The sequence below is a fragment of the Plecotus auritus genome (assembly GCF_963455305.1).
Source record: "Plecotus auritus genome assembly, chromosome: 1".
Taxonomy (NCBI): domain Eukaryota; kingdom Metazoa; phylum Chordata; class Mammalia; order Chiroptera; family Vespertilionidae; genus Plecotus; species Plecotus auritus.
This window is the reverse complement of record NC_137770.1, coordinates 203,394,520-203,414,441: the sequence shown is the minus strand read 5'-3', so window position 1 is coordinate 203,414,441 and position 19,922 is coordinate 203,394,520. Positions and strand designations below refer to the sequence as shown.

The 19,922-nt window shown below is 37.7% G+C and overlaps 1 protein-coding gene and 1 pseudogene across 4 annotated transcripts in view; both read right to left on the bottom strand.

Moving 5' to 3' along the window:
* The window catches only part of LOC308246335 (sulfotransferase 1 family member D1), a 34,492-nt gene extending 20,880 nt beyond the window's left edge, over positions 1-13,612 (bottom strand). The window contains exons 1-3 of one of the 3 annotated variants that reach the window (XM_080664510.1): positions 13,500-13,612; positions 6,609-6,716; positions 919-1,076 (exon numbers count right to left, since the gene is read on the bottom strand). In XM_080664510.1, the coding sequence (XP_080520636.1) occupies positions 919-1,066 (148 nt within the window). In that variant the 5' untranslated portion in view covers positions 1,067-1,076; positions 6,609-6,716; positions 13,500-13,612. The remainder of the gene's footprint in view (positions 1-918; positions 1,077-6,608; positions 6,717-13,499) is intronic. The other 2 variants (XM_080664509.1, XM_080664511.1) reach the window with 2 other exon arrangements.
* Positions 13,613-17,498: 3,886 nt separating this feature from the next.
* Positions 17,499-18,510, bottom strand: LOC308246353 (UDP-GalNAc:beta-1,3-N-acetylgalactosaminyltransferase 1-like; annotated as a pseudogene). Its single transcript has one exon. The product of its transcript is annotated as a UDP-GalNAc:beta-1,3-N-acetylgalactosaminyltransferase 1-like (transcript).
* Positions 18,511-19,922: the final 1,412 nt, after the last annotated feature.

The following is a 19,922-nucleotide window of genomic DNA, read 5'->3' as shown; positions in this document are numbered from 1 at the left end:
TGGGCCTTTCAGAATAGGAAGTGAGTTTGTCTAATCTGAAACAAAACTATACCAGCAACAAACAGCTACAATGATCCTTTAACAAGTGATCTGCTGATCAGTGGGCTTACACATATGGATCAATAACTAATCAGCGAGTACAGTGGCCTTTGAACAATGCAGGGGTTAGGGGTTCAGACTCTAACTTTTGACTCCCCAAAAACTTAACTATAGACATCTGTTCTCTGTATTCACAGAAAGTTGTTTCAGGATCCTTGCAGATCCCCAAATCCCTGGAAGCTCATGTCTCTTATACAAAATGATGTAGTAGAACAATGCAGTCAGCTCTCAACATCCTTGGGTTCCCATCTGAAGATGGAAAATACTGTTGCTGTAAAAAAGAAGGAATTCTTACTATTTGCAACAGCATGGATGGAACTGGAGACCATTATACTAAGTGAAAGAAGCCAGTCAGAGAAAGATAAATATCACTTGATCTCACTCATTTGTGGAATATAATGAACAACATAAACTGATGAACAAAAACAGATCCAGAGACAGAGAAGCATCGATCAGACCGTCAAACCTCAGGGAAGGTAGGGGAGGGTGGGGGTAAGGGAGAGAAATCAACCAGAGGACTTGTATGCATGCATATAAGCCTAACAAATGGACACAGACACCAGGGGGGTAAGGGCATGAGTGTGGGGAGAGGGGGGATGGGGGATAAGGACACATATGTAATACCTTAATCAATAAATAATAAAGAAAAGAAAATACTGCTTTCCATCTGCAGTTGGTTAAATCTGCTGCTGCACAACCCGGGGATATGGACAGTCAACTGTATATATATATTTTTTAAATCCTTAAATAAGTAGACCCATGCAGTTCAAACCCATGTTGTTCAAGGGTCAACTGTACAAATAAATGAAAAGGTCTTACCAGATTTGGGATAGGTGGCGATCAAAAGGTCATCTGGTCGGCTTTCAAATGACTCCACCTGGGACCACTCCTCAGCAATGCTCCAGAAGAGAGGGACACCCTGAACATCCACTAACTCCCTTCTGTAAACATCCGGCTTGTTGTCCATGTTTGAGAGACTGTTTTATACAAAGAGCCTTTGTTTTACATAACATCAATATGATTAAAATTAATTACATTTTATCCACTAAGTAATATTTCATTTCTCCAAATCTAGCAGTATCAGGTCATAGTACTGTGCATTATAAATCAGCAGAAGGAAAAAAGTATTTTAAAAACCAATGAGATCTTGCACAGTTTATTTTATATGTACTGGTTATATGATAATATCATCAATATTTTTTTAATATATTTTATTGATTTTTTACAGAGAGGAAGGAAGAGGGATAGAGAGTTAGAAACATTGATGAGAGAGAAACATTATCAGCTGCCTCCTGCACACTCCATACTAGGGGTGTGCCTGCAATCAAGGTACATGCCCTTGACCAGAATCGAACCTGGTACCTTTCAGTCTGCAGGCCAAGGCTCTATCAACTGAACCAAACCGGTAAGGGCAGTGGTGGGCAAATTCATTAGTCAACAGAGCCAAATATCAACAGTACAATGATTGAAATTTCTTTTGAGAGCCAAATTTTTTAAACTTAAACTTCTTCTAACGCCACTTCTTCAAAATAGACTCGCCTTGGCGGTAGTATTTTGTGGAAGAGCCACACTCAAGGGGCCAAAGAGCCTCATGTGGCTCGCGAGCCACAGTTTGCCGACCACTGGGTTAGGGCTATCATCAACATTTTTAATGGGTATACAAAGACTTCTGGGATATGTAATAAAATTACTGGACTTTAGAGTTACAAGAAAGTGTCCTTGATCACAGTGCTGCCATGTCAATGCAGTGGGAATGTAAATAAGCCCCATGACTAGTCTGAATGTTCTTAACTATAAAATCAGGAGTGGCCTAACTTAGTACTTCCTTAAATTACTGGCTGAACCACTAAGTGTAAATTAGCTAAAGGTAAATTATTCTAAGTTATCTACAGCAGACCACAAGAATAAAAGGGGGTGTAGGGGGGACTTGAGGCAAGTGTAGCATTGGAAATACATTGCTATGATTAAGGTTTTAGCATTAGTGACATCTTATGTCATTTTATATTCTAGGCAGGGCTCTAATGAAGGTACTTATTCCTCTTTAGCTGCCATATGGAAAAGTGGGAAAGCTTGAAATATAACCTATGTCCTATTCCAAAACATGTTGTTTCCCAATTGAGCATGGGCTGAATGGTTATTTTTCTTTCTCTAAAGTTCTAGAAAAATGAGACAATCTAACAATTTCAGATTTAAAAGACTTCCTGGGGTCCTCTAGCAGCTGCTGAATCTTACTTCAATAATTAAAATCAGAACCCTCTGGAGCCGATAGACATAACCTAACTTGTATCTTTTCCAAAGTGCAATTTCTTACCTTCTTTATTTCTCTTTTTTCAAGTCCTTACAACTCCACCCTTATCCTACCTCATCCAAATACCTTTTACTTTAAAATGTTATGAAGTCACAGTATACTAAATCAATATACAAATACCTGTTGCATGCATATAAGTTAATAAAAAACTATCACAAAGAGAAATTAATAAAATAATCCCATTTGCAATTACATAAAAATATCTAGAAATAAATTTAACCAAAGAAATAAAAGACCTATACACTGAAAACTATAAGACATTAAGGAAAGAAACTGAAGAGGACACAAATAAATGAAAAATATTCTGTACTCATGGATTGGAAGAATTAATATTGTTAAAATGTCCATACCATCCAAGATAACCTATAAATTCAATGTAATCCCTATCAAATTTCAAAGACATCTTTCACAGAAATAGCACAAACAATCCTAAAATATATATGGAACCACAAAAGACCCAAAATAGCCAAAGTAATCTTAAGAAAGAAAATCAAAGCTGGAGAGGCATCACACTCCATGATTTCAAACTATATTACAAAGTTATAGCAATAAAAACAGTATGGTACATAGATCATTAGAACAGAATAAAGAGCAAGAGTTAATTTGGAAAAGAGGAGAACTTTCCAGCCAGGAACTAGCATGTGTTAGTATAAAGACCCTATCTATGCTGGGAGAAAGAAATAAGGTCTATGAGCCTACAGTGCAAAAAGTGAGGATGAATTGTGAATACTTCGCTAAATTATGTGGTAAGAAACTAAAGATTTCAGGGTTATTTCTGGGTAATTAATAATTAATAGGGTTGTGTCTGGGATATACTGGGTTTCTGACTAGTCTCACCAGAACAGGAGGGTCCACTGCCTGCCATTATGCATACTTCCAACAATAGTTCTGTCCTATTATGAGAGAATGGTGATATGCAACTGAATCTGGGATGTTCCTGAGTGTCACTGAGGGAGGAGTATATAATTAGATATTAGTTGCAGCTTTTATTTTTTTATTTTTGCTTTTACTAAATCTTGGGATTTATAAATACCATAAAGTTTCAAACTTAATAATCACAAGTATAACTTATGAGCCTTGTTCTTCAGTGAACAGTTCTTGTCCTAGAGTCCCTATGTAACTTACAATTTGGTGATACCATATTCACCTCACCACTCAAGTCAGCAATCTAGAGATTCCATCTTCTCTTTAACTTTTCCAAATCCAATCATTTTGCAAATCTGATTATTTATTTTTTCTTTCAAGTGTCCCTGGGAAAAGCAGCTTCTCTTCATGAACTAGCTTAGTAGTTAAGACTGTTAGGTCCCTAGATTCATAAATCATATGCTAGATCTGTCATTCACTATCAATGTGACTCTGGACAATCAAAATTCTAATTCAATTTTTTAATCTTAAAATGGAGGTAATGATTTACTAACTTTACACAGCTATTGTGATGGAGAAATAAGATGATGGATGTAACATGTATATTGGTAAAACATGGTGTATATTTGATAAAGGGTAGCCATTATTGATATTATCATTACCAGTATCCCGGGGCATGGATTCGTGCACATTGAAAGGAAATTAATTAGAAAAAATATTTTAATATCGCTATTCGCCCTTTCTCTATAATAGAAGTGTCAACCAAATTCACGATAGACAATGACAGACTGAAACACACGTGTGCGATTGGCACCTGTGAGAGCTTTATATATATATAGATAAACTTGCTTAATTAGACCTGCTTTCTGATTTAGATAAACTTTTTCCAGCCCAGTGAAACACCCCAACTTCTCTTTCAGGTAATTGTCAGCAACAAGCAGTAAATATCAACTCAAAGCAGATTATTATTGTAGATCACACAGGGAGAACAAAGGGTAAAATATTTAACTGTAGCACTGTTTGACTATATTCTGTGCAGTGAGAAAACCTGAAGTCATTTTCAAGGTCCACCATTTCTTACTTCTTTTCAGTCAGGGCAAGTTTCTAAACTTCCTAAATCGCCATTGTCTGGCTAAGGAAAAGAAAATAGCATTCCATTGAGTCTCCTATCTACCTACTCTAGGACTACTGTAAGGATCAAATGAGATGAGGCACAGGAAAACGCTTCACAAACATTTGGTTAAATTGTAAAATATTTGCACCTGGCTATAAAGCAAGTCATGTTCCTGGGCTGAAGAAACTCCAAGGAGGCTTAGTCACTAGGGAAAGGAAACTGGGCATTGCTACGTGACATCATTACCCGGCACCCACAGCTACCGTTTCCAGGCTGGGCTGGGCTGTGGACTGCATTTTGTGCCATGGGGTCTCAGCAGCATTGGCTGCGATTTGGTGGGGCGTCACTCGGGGTGGTGGTGGGGCCTGTGCCCCACTTGGGAGAAGCCGAGTGTTGGTTTGTCAGTGCCAGGTCCATGGTGCCATTTATTTTTAAATGGCCAGTGTGCATCATGGCAGCTCCTATATTGAGCATCTGCCCCCTGGTGGTCAGTGTGCATCATAGCTATTGGTTGGACAGATGGACACTTAGTCTTTTATATATATGTGTGTGTGTGTGTGTGTGTGTGTGTGTGTGTGTGTGTGTATATATATATATATATATTAGTGACCCGGTGCACAAAATTTGTGCACATTAAAGGGGAATTAATTAGAGGAAATATTTTAATATTGCAATTTGCCCTTTCTCTATAATTGAAGTGTCAGAGATGAAAGAAAATTAGTAAAATGTATATGAAAATCTTCTTCCTGTCAGAGTCTGGGGAATGTCATGGAACCAGAATCAAGGCCCGGCCCACCCACGTGTGCCTCGAATCATGCGAGACCCAGACCCAGCTGACCCCACCCCCATTGGGCTAGATCCAGACCCAGCCGGCCCCACCCCTGTCAAGCCCCACTGGGTGGGGGACACGGCCTCAGGTAGCTTGGCTTGGTGTCAGGGTAGGGGGCAAGCCTTGAGGTCTCCTGGCCTGGGCCAGGGGGTGCATCTTGAGGTCCCCCGTCAAGTCCCACTGGGCAGGGAGCGCAGCCTCAGGTCCCCCGGCCCGGCGCTGGGGCGGGGTGCGTGGCCTAAGGTCCCCTGGCCCAGGCAAGGGCAAGGGGCATGCCTTGAAGTCCCTGTCAAGCCCCACCAGGTGGGAAGCGCAGCCTCAGGTCCCTGCTGATTGCTCGTTAAGGCTCATTACAGGTACTCGGCCTCTGCTGTGGGTGCAGCCATCTTGTGTTATGGAATCCCTGTCTCAGCTGTGGGCCCAGCCATCCTGTTATGGCGTGATGGTCAATTTGCATATTCCCTCTTTATTAGATAGGATAGATTATTCTTACCCAGAAAAATCATTATTAGTATTGTTACCCAGAAAAATGCCTTAATTTATGTCATCATCATAAATCCTGCCAATGGCCTTTGAATTAGTCACCTTATCTCTAAGCTCAGTTCCTCCCTTCTTCCTGCCAACTCTCTGTAAGAGACCTCTAAAATCTGAGTACAATCACATAACTGAAAGGGTAAAGTGTAAAGAGCTTCACCATGGTTTTTTACACTTAAACTCCTCCCTCTGTTTACTTCCCACTGCACTTAGACTTTAGCCTCTAGCAACAGGCATTTAAAAAAAATGCATCCACCCCCTCACACCTAGATGTTGCAATTGCATGTTCCTGACTTTGAACTGACACTCTTACTTTTCTTATCTACCTGGAAAACTTCTGTTCATTCTCAAAATCTTGTATGAATTGCACAACCTCTGAAAAGCCTACCTGGAAACCTAAAAAAGTATTCTCTTTACTCCCTTTCCATATCTTGAATATACTGATGTTATTTTATACATTTTTAGTGTCTTATCAGTTTAAAATGTCTTTTTTTTTTATTATTAGAACTTAGATTCTTTTTTTTCCAGGAGGACTTGACTTTATTAAGGTTAATGAATGTGTATTGAAATGAAATGAAGCTTCCCTAATACTCTAGCTGGAATAGTCAGGGATTGAGTTATTTTATGTTATCATAATTTTGATTAGCAACCTAACACTTTGAGATATACTGGGAAGTATCAGTAGACCCAATCAACAAGAAGTTTACATTCCAAATCATTTTTCAAAATACATACACACTCTCATACACATGCACGCCCCCTCCCCCCCCCCCCCCCCCTGCTCCCGACCACACACACACAATCTATTATCCCCATTTACCAAGAGGGAAATTAACATAGAGAAAGCTTAAGTAACTTACCCAGGTCACACTGTCAGTAAGTGGCAGGACTGGTTTTGAACCTAGATAGTCTGACAACAGAATCACCAATAATAATTACTTTCCTATACTTTCTTCTAAATATAATCACTGAAACGACAAATTTCAACACAAGGCAACGTAAGAGAAATACCAAATTATGGTAAGGTGATCATCAGATCTGTAGCACAGGTTGGTGTGATTTGATTTTAACCATGAAGTTTGGTTAATTAGAGATACAAAGAATATTCTAAGTAGAAAATATAAGCAGTATTTCTTTTTGCTAAATATTGCATACATTAAGGTGCTTTATAAATATATGGAGGTTTAATCTACTATAGTGCATATAAAAGCACTTTTATAAAACCTGATTCACACTAATGATTTGTTTTATTAATATTTTTCATTCAATATCCATATATTTTAGATGATGATACACAATTTTATCTGGAACAATTTCTAAAGGGACAAATGTACATTTTTAACATTGTTTTATGTTTGAAAATTGTATAATAAAATATTTTAATTTATGTACAGTATTTGGTAATTTTTGGAATATCTGTGTTTTTGCCAATATCTGTTTTTTTAGTTCATCCCTTGAAGAGGAACAATTCAAATTTTGCATGAGTTCAATATCTTAAATTAGCATTATGATTCCTAAAACACCCAAATATATTCGTGGAAGAAATGCAGTCAAATTGAACTTACCTTTAAACTCCTGAGAGCTTTAAATGAATATCCTCAAGAATTAGAGCCAAAAAAATCATTAAAAGGATGAGAGTCTTAAGTGGCATATAACACTATGTGAGAGAAATTGAGTTGGTAAAAATTCAGGAAATGTTGCAGAAGCTGATCATGTCCCTTAGGCATCTTTTGTTTACTTCTCTGAAGATGTCCCTTGAAACATAACTTCCTCTAGAGGATAACTGTGAGACTTTGGACACAATTTAATATCCTTTATGCTGTTAAAATAAATGCTAGTCCATGTTTACTTGAATGAAATTATGGATTCTTATGCCTATTGGTGAGTTAAAATAATGAAATATTATTATACCTAAAGGTATGATGTGCCTTAATCATTAAGAAAAATTGAATATTAAACTGATACAACATTATTCTCCTAGAAAGTGGTATTTTGATATTTAACAGATTCTTTACCTAAAGAGAATGGATTTTATTGGCTTCTTTTATGTAAAAGTGAATATATTTTAACAATAGGAATGCTATATTTGTGGGGTTCTTCTAAGTACAGCATTGGGAACCTGAAGAGAGACTTTTGAGTCCAGCTTTTCCACACACTAGCAGTATGACTCTGAGCAACTTATCTCATATTTCTGAGCCATATTTTACCTATCCAAAAAATATGGGATGCTCAGCCGGTGTGTCTCAGTGGTTGAGTATTGACCAGGTTCGATTCCTGGTTAGGGCACTCAACCAGATTGCAGGCTGGATCTCCAGTGTGGGGCATGCAGGAGGTAGCCAATCAATGATTCTCTCTCATCATTTATATTTCTGCCTCTCTCTCCCTCTCTTTCTGAAATCAATAAAAATATTTTAAAAATAAACAAACAAATAAATAATACGGAAAAATGTACAAGATGTTCACCCTAGTTTGTTTCATCTGTAACATCATACAATTTTAAGTGAAATTGATATGCTTTGATTACTAAACTATATTTTTAAGTCACAACAGAAGAAACAAGAAAAGAATGAGCAGTTGAACAGAACATTCCTTTATTGCTGAAAGATCCCTTTAGGATACTGCTTCACTTTTATAAAAACTTAAAGTAGACATTTACAAAAGCTTCTCATTAATAAAAATTCAAAAGTAATAAAATGTTATTATGTACTTTTCACAGACCTGTGGTAGTTTATCTCTAAAATAATTGATTCAATTACTTGGCTTTTGACTGTTTCATTTTGTTTGTTCCTGAATACCTAGAAATGAGGCCATGTTCTTTTCCCACACACTACATCTTACAAACAATATTAATTTATATCATAATCAAATTCAGTTGGCTAAAGCAACATGGAGCAATATTAAGGCAAAGGCTATGAAGAAGGTTAATATTTATTGAGCACTTATAGGCATTATAATTTCCACTTCTAGCTATAATAATAGCTTTGATTTATATTATCATTAGGAATCATCAGGGCTTATGCAACTTGCCCAACTACAAACCTATGCTAAAATCAGGTTTCAAATTCTGTGATGTAATACACCTGACGGTGAAAGCATTTAGCTTTGTTGCTGGAAAAGACCACTGCTAGAAAAATCTAGAACTTAGCAGCAAAAATCTAGATCTTGCCAACATTTTATCAGTATCCAATTCATAGAATCATTGTCAATGTTATTGTCATTGTTATAATCTCATAAAGAAATGATTTAATGTGTACAAAGATGCAGCATGCTGTCTGGCATGTAAAAATTGCTTAAGGATTACTAAAAGTATAATATTATCTCCATTCATGCCATCCTAACCTAAGAGTTTGTGCTCTTTTTTAAGGTCAACACTGCCTCAAAGCAGAAGAAAAATGCATTATCTTCACCTAGAGAACCATTGACTATCCTTCACTCAGTCCCACACAAAAGGAGATAATGAGTCTAGGTTTTTATATCTAATCTCTGCCTTGTAATCACTCTTGAGCAAGTCATTAGTCCTATAAGTGCTTGGGAACTTTAGCCTTTAAAAGGAGATAATTGCTCCTATCTCCTCCATCTTACAGAAATTCTAATGTTAAATATACCCTGTTCTTTGATGTCCTCAGACACTTAATTTTACATAGTCAGGAAGTACTGGATGCCATGTGCTATTAGGCAGTATTTTATTGTTAGTGTCTTTTAACATAGGTATTTTTGGTTAAGAGTTAATTTGGGGTCCCAAGGGCCTAATAAAATCCAGAAAACAGCCCAGCCAGTGTGGCTTAATGGTTGCCATCAACCTATGAACCAGGAGGTCACTGTTCAATTTCCAGTCAGGGCACATGCCCAGGTTGTGGGCTCAATTTCCATTAGGAGGCATGCAGGTGGCAGCCAATCAATGATTCTCTGTCATCATCAATGTTTCTTTCTCGCATTCCCTCTCCCTTCCTCTCTCTGAAATGTATAAAAACATATTTTTTTAAAAATCCAGAAAACAGCTTCCCAGTACCATAGCAATGAAAGACATATCAGTTCCTAAAAGTATAAGCAACTCTGCTTTATAATAGGTCTGGCTTATTTGTCTGCCTACATGCCATATATGTTAGAAATAAGACAATAAACATGTATCAACATTAAAAACATAATTGTGTATGTGTGTGTTTGTATATGTGGGTATTTTGAACTTTATTTGTTTATAAATATAGGTTTTAGGTGTACAATTCTTCAATACATCATCTGTATATTGTATTGTGTGTTTACCACCCAAACTCAAGTGTCCTTCTGTAACCATTTTTCTCCCTTTAGCTTCTTCTAGCTCCCCAACCCCCTTTCCCTCTGGTAATCACCATACTGTTGTCTGTGTTTAAGAGCTTTTTCTTTTTTTTGCTTAATCCCTTCCATTTTTTCACCCAATCCCCCATACCTCCTCCTCTCTAATAACTATCAGTCTGTTTTCTATATCTATGCGTCTGTTTCTATTTTGTTCATTAGTTTATTTTGTTCATTAGATTCCTCATATAAGTAAAATCATATGGTATTTCTATTTTTCTGGCTGGTTTATTTCATTTAGCATAATAATCTCCAGGAAATCCATGCAGTCACAAAAAGTAAGATTTCCTTCCTTTTTATGGCTGAATAGTGTTCCATTGCATAAATGTACCACAGCTTTTTTTATCCACTCATCTACTGATGGGCACTCTGGCTGCTTCCAAATTTTTATTCTTGTAAATAATGTTGCTATGAACATAGGTGTGCATATATTCTTTCAAATTAGTGTTCTGGGTTACTTTAAATGTATTTCCAGAAATGGAACCTCTGGTTCATAAGGAAGTTTCATTTTTAATTTTTTTAGTGAACTCCATACTGCTTTCCACATTGGATGGTTTTTATTTATTCTTCTTATCTGATTGCTGTGGCTAGGACTTCCAGGACAATGTCAAATCAGAGTGAATAAAGCAGACATCCTTTTTTTATTCCTAATCTTAAAGGAAACTTAATTTTTCCCCATTGAGTATGATATTGGCTGTGGGCTTGTCAATATCAATATACTTTTAAATCTTTAAAATCTTTTTAAATTTAATCTATTGAATAAATTATTATTGTGTGAGATCTTCCTCTGCATGTTTCTACTAATTTCTCCCAATTTTTTTAACATACTGTATATGAGATTTTATTTTTACTTTGAAAATATACTATTTGAAGCATAAAATTTTAACTGTTTTGTATTTATTATGCATTATAATATTTATTACTATAGATTCACTTTTCTACCACTTAACTCTTTTTGTTTTGATTCTGTCTTATGAGACAATAACATTGTTACCTTTTTTTAACCTATATATGTATCTGTTTCTCAACTCAAATACATATATATGTACACATTTATAAGTGTATTTATTTATCCAGAGGTATATATATTGATTTCAGAGAGGGAAGGAGAGGGAGAAAGCAAGCGAGGTAGAAACATCAATGATGAGAGAAACATCAATCATTGATCAGCTGCTTCTTGCACTCTCCACACTGGGAATTGAGCCTGCAAACTGGGCATGTGCCCCGACTGGGAATTGAACCATGACTTCCTGGTTCATAGGTTGATGCTCAACCACTGAGCCAGACCAGCAAGGCTCATTATTCTCTTTAAAATAGGTTTCTTTCTTCTTCGCCCATCTTTACCTTCCATGAGTACAGTAACTTTTATAGCAATTTCTTATGAGGACAGTAGACAAAATGCGGTGTCTTTGAGAAATAATGGTATTTATGTAAGCTAAAAGCATTGCTAATTTCTGCCTCATTGAGAAGACTAGAGTTAGGGTTCATTTTAATCCCATGTTTCCAACAGCAAAGTGATCCATGGTGAGCTGAATCAGACCTAATGAAAATCAACTGGACAATGTTAGATCTTTTATCACCACACCTTTTCCCTAACAATGAGTTTCTCTTCTCTATGCAATGTTAATGTTATATCCACTTTTCTTACTATTTAAAATCTGTTTTCAGAATGTGGTGAGATGAGATGGAGTGAGAGGTTTACACTGTGAAGCTTAATAAAGCTGCCCTGCAATTCTTCATAGAAATAGATAACTACTTGCTTCAACTCACTAGTGTATCTTAGACAGGAACATTTTAGAATCTGCCTTGTCATAAGTCCTTTGCCACCTGGCCACAGGTCCAGGCAAATGCTCTGCAAATTTATAAAGACTTTTGAAAGCTACCTCCTATCGACTTTTGAAATCAGTATAAAAGGCTTTCATGGTTATTTGTACCAAGTTTCAGAACAAAAGAAGACATTGCTCTTAGATGCAATCAACAAAGATAAAACTTTGCTAATATTCCATGGAGAACAAAGAATGGAATTGATGTTGAGAACATCCTCTAACTTCTTTGGGCCATCATGAAATACTAAATGAGACTGATGAGCCAAAAATGAACTATTTTTAATTGCATAAACACTTCTTTTAGTTTATTTAGAAATTTAGATATCATATGACAGTATAAGGCTTCAACGATATATTTTCTGGATTTGAGGATGTAATGATTTTAAAGTTCCATACAGCTTTATACAAATCTATATACCATCTATAATAATAAAAGCATAATATGCTAATTAGACCGGACATCCTTCCAGATGAAGTGGGGCTGCAAGAGAAGCCCGAATCCCGGGTGCCAGATGGAAGCCAGTGTCGGCAGCCAGGGGAAGGAAGGCCTACTCTTGCACGAATTTCGTGCATCGGGCCTCTAGTTAAGAATAAAAACATAATTTTGGAACATTTCAGCAGATTGGTTTATGAATTTCAAAGACTTGAATTTTTATGTATCTGAGAAAAATATTTAGATTTTTTTTTTAAAGAATAGTAATAGTGAAGCATTTATTCATTGAAAAAAAAGTATATTGACTGGTCACAAGCATTAGCCCAAATATTGACTTACCAGAACTTTAATTTAAAATATTTGGATATAAAAATATATTGAGCCCTGACCAGTTTGGCTCAGTGGATAGAGCGTCGGCTTGTGGACTGAAAGGTCCCAGGTTCAATTCCGGTCAAGGGCATGTACCTTGGTTGCAGGCACATCCTCAGTAGGGGGTGTGCAGGAGGCAGCTGATCAATGTTTCTCTCTCATTGATGTTTCTAACTCTATCCCTCTCCCTTCCTTTCTGTAAAAAATCAATAAAATATATTTAATCAGTTTTCAGAATGTCAAGAACACATTATCACTGTAGTAGTTCTGTGACTTAATGATAAAAGATGAAGTACATATTGTCATGAAAAATATTCCATATATTTTTGAAATATGAAATAAAGCAGTCATTGGTGGAAAATGCATTTATCTAGCAGCTGAAGGATACATTGTCTTTGGGAATCTGAAAACTATTTTTGGTAAGATTTGATTTTCATGTCCCCATACACAGAATTTTTATGCATCCTAGCAGAGGATCATACAAGAATATTCCTTTAAGTTAAATAGAAATACTGAGAAGGTAGAAGACTAATAGCTTTGACAATTATGTTTAGGTTTTCAAACTTAAAATTAGTAGAGCAAACTACTTCAGCACAATTTTAAATATGAAAAGCAATCCTATTCATTTATGATAGGAAATCTGGGCCTAATAATTCCGAAACAATGTTTTCTCTTTATAAGGTAAAACATCCATAGTAGAATTTTCCAGTTCTCATTCTCTAATTTTTCAAATGTTGAGTTTAGTTTTATATAGAATATGGGCACTTTAAAGACAGAGTTGATAAATCACTTACCCAGGTACTTGTCTCGAGGAGCTGGAAGTCCAGGTTTTCTTTCTACAGTAACTGGTTAATGGAACTTTCACTTCGTAGGTTGTTTCTGCCAACCAAGATAATCTGTGTTATGCATTAAGAAATCAAAAGATAAAGTCTGTAGAGCAGTATCAAGTTAATGATTAAGCTGTTCAGTCTGTTGTTTTAAACATTAAGGGCTTAAAAGAAGGCCCTTTGCTGTCACGTGTGGGAGGAAATAGAATGAAACAAAGAGCCATAGAAAGCATCCAGAATTAACTGCTATGAGGTGATGATGTATAGTAAATGAAGGCTCTTTACATTTACTTTTGTTTTTGCTTCTGATTTCAGCTATAAAAGCCAAGTGTCTCATGGCTCCAGTGCTCCTATTAGACTTCCTTCCTTAAAGGCGGTTTATGTGTACCTCTAGAACTGTGTGGGCAAGTTAGACAGGCAAGGGCACGCTCCCCATATAGGAGCACAAGGGAAAACATGCAGCCAAAAAAGGTGGAGCACATTCTACATCTTAAATTATGCATCTACCGCCGTCCAGAGGTAGATCTGTATATCACCTTTCTTAGTTACCTGGTGGCTGTGGTAAAAATGCCTGATTCAAAATAGAAAAACTGGCTTGAGAATATTGTTATTTTCCATATAACCAAAATACTTTCTTTTTTATTTATTTATTTTTTCAATATACAAAATAAATCAGTCTCTTGCGGTCTTCACTTTTGGTTCTTGGATATGAGGGTTCTCTCCTGTAAGTTTTCCGTTGATTATTCAGGAGTTTTTTCTGTATTTAGTTGTAACCCCAGTTTGTTCCTGGGAGCATGTCCGTGCAGCATCCACTTACTCTGCCATTTTTCATATCCCCGAAATGCTTTCTATGATGTAGTTTCTTTTGGACTCTAGACCCTGAAATCACGATGTTGAGAAAGAACAAAGTTTTTAAAATCTTTGAGTTTATCAATCTGTATAATATCTACCTGTATAATAATGGAATTTGAAACCTCTCATTCAACAAAATATGAAGATGTGAATATTTCATATTAGCATCCTCTGGGAACATCTCATACAGATACTTTCTTTGAATCCCATGAAAAATTCTAGATTATGATTTTTTTTTTCATGAAGTCTCCTTCAGATAAGAAACCAAGAAACAATCTGAATGTTGGGCTGCAGAATTACAGGAAGGCAAAACAACTGGAGGCAATTAGATACCTTTACCTATTAGTCTGAAAAACAACACAAAAAGTATTACTAGTTTGCTACCTACATACCTTGTCAACCAGATAATCATCATCAGGCTCTCAGCATGACCCTATATCTGTCCCATGCAGGAGATTGGAGATTTATGTTCTAGAAAAATTGTAATAAAGGAATATAGCTTTACAGTCACTAGATATAGCTGAAGAAAGTGTATTATAATGAAAACAAAGAAATTAAGTGTTAAGATGCTTTCAGTTAATTTGACTGGAGTATTCAGTCCACCTAACTTGATTTCATGGGAAAGAGCCAGGGAAATAATCAACTTGACTTCATTTTCTTCTTCCCCCAAGTCTCCTGCCTGAGACTACTGCATGACTTAGAATCCCGCTAATAGAATCCATACACATTATCCCCCTGGGCACAGAACAGGATGGAAAAAGTTGGAGAAGGAGTCTGGAGGGGTAACTAGTGATATCCAACACTTGTCCCATGTTTTGGAGGGAACACCCTAAGAAACACTAATTATTATTATTTTTTTTTCACTGAATTGATTTTATTATGACTGAATCAGGTCTGAGACCAGGGAAATGGAAATAGCCTTGTTATAGAGAATCACAAATTATAATAGTTCTAATTGAAATCTGTTCTTATAGAAGAATTACAAATATTTGTGTATTACAAGAGCTAACTACGTACTTTCAAGTTTATATTTTCTGCCAAAGGATTTGATCACTTGCCAAAATGTAATCCAGAAAAAAGGAATCAATTGTCCCATGTCAGTCATAATAGGAAATTGCACAATCCCAAGAATATGGGCAAGAAGTGTTCCTCTTTAATCTACTAGTTACAGACCCAACAAAAGAGACATCACTGCTTCCATAAAAAATAACCTATCTAATAAAAGAGTAATATGCAAATTGACCATCACTCAAGACACAAGATGGCCGCCCCCATGTGGTCAAAGATGGCTGCCCCCATGTGGACACAAGATGGCTGCCACAAGAATGCTGGCAGGGGAGGGCAGTTGTGGGCAGTTGGAGGTGACCAGGCCAGCAAGGGAGGGCAGTTTTGGGGTAGGGACCAGGCTTGCAGGGGAGGACAGTTGGGGGGGGGACACAGGCCTGCAGGGGAGGGCAGTTGGGGGGGACCAGGCCTGCAGGGGAGGGCAGTTAGGGGTGACTGGGCCAGCAGGAGAGGGCAGTTAGGGGTGACTGGGCCATCAGGGAAGGGCAGTTGGGGGCAACCAGGCCTGCAGGGAAGGACAGTTGGGGGGGACCAGGCCTGCAGGGGAGGGCAGTTGGGGGGGGACAGGCCAGCAGGGAGGGCAGTTAGGGGTGACTGGGCCAGCAGGGAAGGGCAGTTGGGGGCAACCAGGCCTGCAGGGAAGGACAGTTGGGGGTGACCAGGCCAGCAGGGGAGGGCAGTTAGGGGCAATTGGGCTGACCAGGGAGCAGTTAGGTGTCAATCAGGCTGGCAGGGGAGTGGTTAGGGGGTGATTAGGTTGGCAGACAGAAGCATTTAAGGGCAATCAGGCAGAGGCAGGCGAGTGGTTGGGAGCCAACAGTCCTGGATTGTGAGAGGGCGGTCAGACATCCCTCAAGGGATCCCAGATTGGAGAGGGTGCAGGCTGGGCTGAGGGACACACACCCCCAGCACGAATTTCATGCACCGGGCCTCTAGTATATATATATACTTCTACATGACATGAAAATCAGCTTTGATTTTAGACAACACATTAGGGCTTCCTCTTGATGAGAAACTAATAACAATAGAGCAGCATTATTTTTTTTTCCCCTCTTTATTCTCAAACTGATTGCTAATGAGAAAACACATGTAGATTAATAATGTAACTCAAATCTTTAGTCTTCTCTTTCCAATTCAAGTACCAGAATACAACATTCCTTTCAATGTATTCTGACCATCAGATTCTTTTCTTTTTTGCCTTTAGAGTCCTTTCCCAAAGGAAACATACTTCCTGGCATTCTATATTAATCCTAATTCCCAGATAGAAAATGAGACCGATGAAGTGACATCTTAAATCACTGGGGATTATATTTTTAAAAACAAGACAAAAATTTAGATTTTCTTCCTTTCATTCTTCTCTATATTACCATAATAAAATATTTATCAAAGTTAAAGAGATTATTGATACACAATAATGACCAATGACTTTACATTAATGGAGTTATCAATAACTCATTAGTGAAGTAACTAGAAAAGAGTTCAAATGTAAAGGGTGATTCACTATTCTGTTTATACAGTATTATTAAAAACATAACATTTAAACACTCAAAAATGTCTAAGCAATATTAAATAATAATTGATAACTCTGATATACTGCAACATCTTCTGGTACCTGCTTAATGACCAAAGACAGATAATAGTTTGGTATAACTCTAAGTTTTTTTTTTTTATATATTTTTAAAATTGGTAATCCACATAAAATACACAAAATCATTAACTGACTAGACTATTCAGTAAATAGAGCTCCACTTTCCCTTTAAGAAGTGCTAGTCTACAGAATGATATATTCCAATTGTTTGGTCCTGTTATTAACAAAAGACTTTGTTTAATTCCTCTCAATATCATCTTTAAGGGCCTGATTTGATTTCTGTCAAAATATAACACAAGTAAAATGCAAGCCTGTAGTTTCAGGTCTATGGGTTCGTCATGAATTTCAGTTCAGAGCAAGCCAACACAGTGACTTTCTCATGAATGTTCCATTACAGTGCCAACTCTGATGCTTCCCACAAAGTGTCCTGTCCTTTTCTAAGTTTTGAGTAGAACATTAAATTAATAATGGCATGTGGTGTTCCTTAGCATAACCTACCAAAATGTGATGATTTCCTTGGAAGAAAAGCCATGGGCTGCAATCACACGTCTGAGTTGACAGACATCCAAATGAATCCTATACAAAAAGAAAAGGTTTGTGTCTTCTGGAAATATGAATGTCCACTTTCAATAAATTCAAACAGATCCCAACATAAACATCTTCAAACTTGATGGGTTTTACGTGACTCATCATCTCATAGATTTTTGGCACCAAGTCTCTGGACATCACATAATCAAACCCACTGCAGTAGGGAGGGAACACCTTGAAGGGATACTCCTGATATGAAATATGGGCTTTTTGGTAAAATCCTCTATAGGAATAATTATCAATTAGAGGATAACCGGTGAAAAACTTCTCTGACTGGTTTAAATTTAAAAGATACTTTACTAAATTGCCAGTATTGATAAAGACATCAGTGTCTGTTTTCATGATGTACTTGGCATTGGGGCAAAACTCATTGACCCACCTGAATGCCATAATTGTTTTCAAGGGCAGGTTATTATATGTGTCTAAAAAAATCTTGTCATATTATGTCACCGTAGAGAAGGTTCTCATCCTGTAGGGACAATGATAACACTTTGTCTTCCCTTTCAGCCTGTTGGCCTAGTAAGAAAAATTAAGAACCTCATGTCCCCACCAAGACTTTTTTTCACCCCAAGTAACTCTAATGGCCTGTCTGGCTTTCACATCGGAGGGGTGTGAGGTCACCAGGATGACAATAAATGGGTTTTGATGAGAGCAGTTTGAATGCTCTTGAAGAGTGAAGCGAAAATCTTGCCTGTAAATGGGCTCATACTCATAGGAGTACATCCAGTTTACCTGCTCTATCACATTATACTGGAGCAGGCTGGGGTACCAAATCACAAGGAAGCTCAGGAGTGACAGCAGCAGGAAGCTCCATTTGAGGGATCTCAGTGACATCCTACTGGGGAGTGTGGTCAAGAGAGCCAGGGCCATCCACAGCAGTTCAGAAGCACGTGGTTCAGCTTCTTCTGGATTTCTTTTTTCTGAGTGAGTGGAAGACCTTCAATTTCATCAACTGAACATTCAGTAGTAAGCAGTAGTCAGAATGCTTGAAATTTGTTTGCACTCCGGGGTGGGTGGTCTGAGAGAATGCCATGACAGAGCAGCCTGCGGGAAGCGGCCACAGGATGGCTGTATCCGAAGAAGCTAGGAAAACTGTAGAATTTCAGATGAGACCAGAGCATTCGCTGAACTTCTTTGTTGTTTTCTTTATTCCATGCTTTAATGAAAAGAGATTTGCTGGGGACTTTCCGCGAGGCGCGCACCCCATTCATGCACAGGGGGCGGCCGACTCTCCCTCCCCGCGCTCATGCACCCTGCCCGCTATCGGGCGCGCTCAGACCACCTAATTATTATTTTTTTAAATAATTGTTTATATGATTAATGAAACATTTTAAATATGTTTATGTAGAGATATATTTTATAAATGAACTAGAGGCCCAGTGACAGGTTTGTGCACCTGTTGGGGTCCCTCAGCCTAGACTGTGCCCTCTCGCAATCTGGGACCCCTCAGGAAATGTAGCAGTGCGTGGAGTGGCAAGGGGCCACGGAGGAGCCCAAGCTGGGCTCGCTCTCCATGCTCAGTGTTCCTAACCGCTCGCCACTCGCTCCTTACCCCTGCAGTGGAGGCAGGAGAGGCTCCCACCACCACCGCTGCACTCGCCAGCTGTGAGCCCGGCTTCTGGCTGAGCGGCACTTCCGCTGTGAGCGCACTGACCACCAGCAGGCAGCTCCTGCATTGAGCATCTGCCCCCTGGTGGTCAATGCACATCATAGCAACTGGTCGTTCCATCATAACGGTTGATTAGGTTTATATATATACACACACACACACACACACACATATATATATATATTATTTTTTATTTTTTTTCTTAGAATCGATTTTACAAATTTTGCAGAACTTGTATATGTAGGCATAGACATATATATTACGTAAGTTTGACTATTCGTGTAGAATATAGAGACAAATCACAATTGAAATAAATAGAAAGACATGCTTTAGTATAAAAATGAATTATACATAGCACATGACTATGAGTTTCTGAGGGAGGGTATCACATCACTATTTTTCATCAACACTATCATTGCTCTGACAAGACTGAACCTAAGGACAAGATAATTCAAAGTATAGATTTCTAATTTCTCATAGCTATACTATCTTTGGCAGTATGTACTGTGAATGATCTTTAAGATGTGGATCAACATAATGTTTTCTCCATGACCCAGGAGTCTCAAATGTTCTGATACTTTGAACAAACAATGGGAATCCCACAGGACTTAATCACATCAGTACTATGTGATGAATTCATAATATTTATAAGAAGAAATAAATAATTTACTGAGTTTCAGGTGTGACA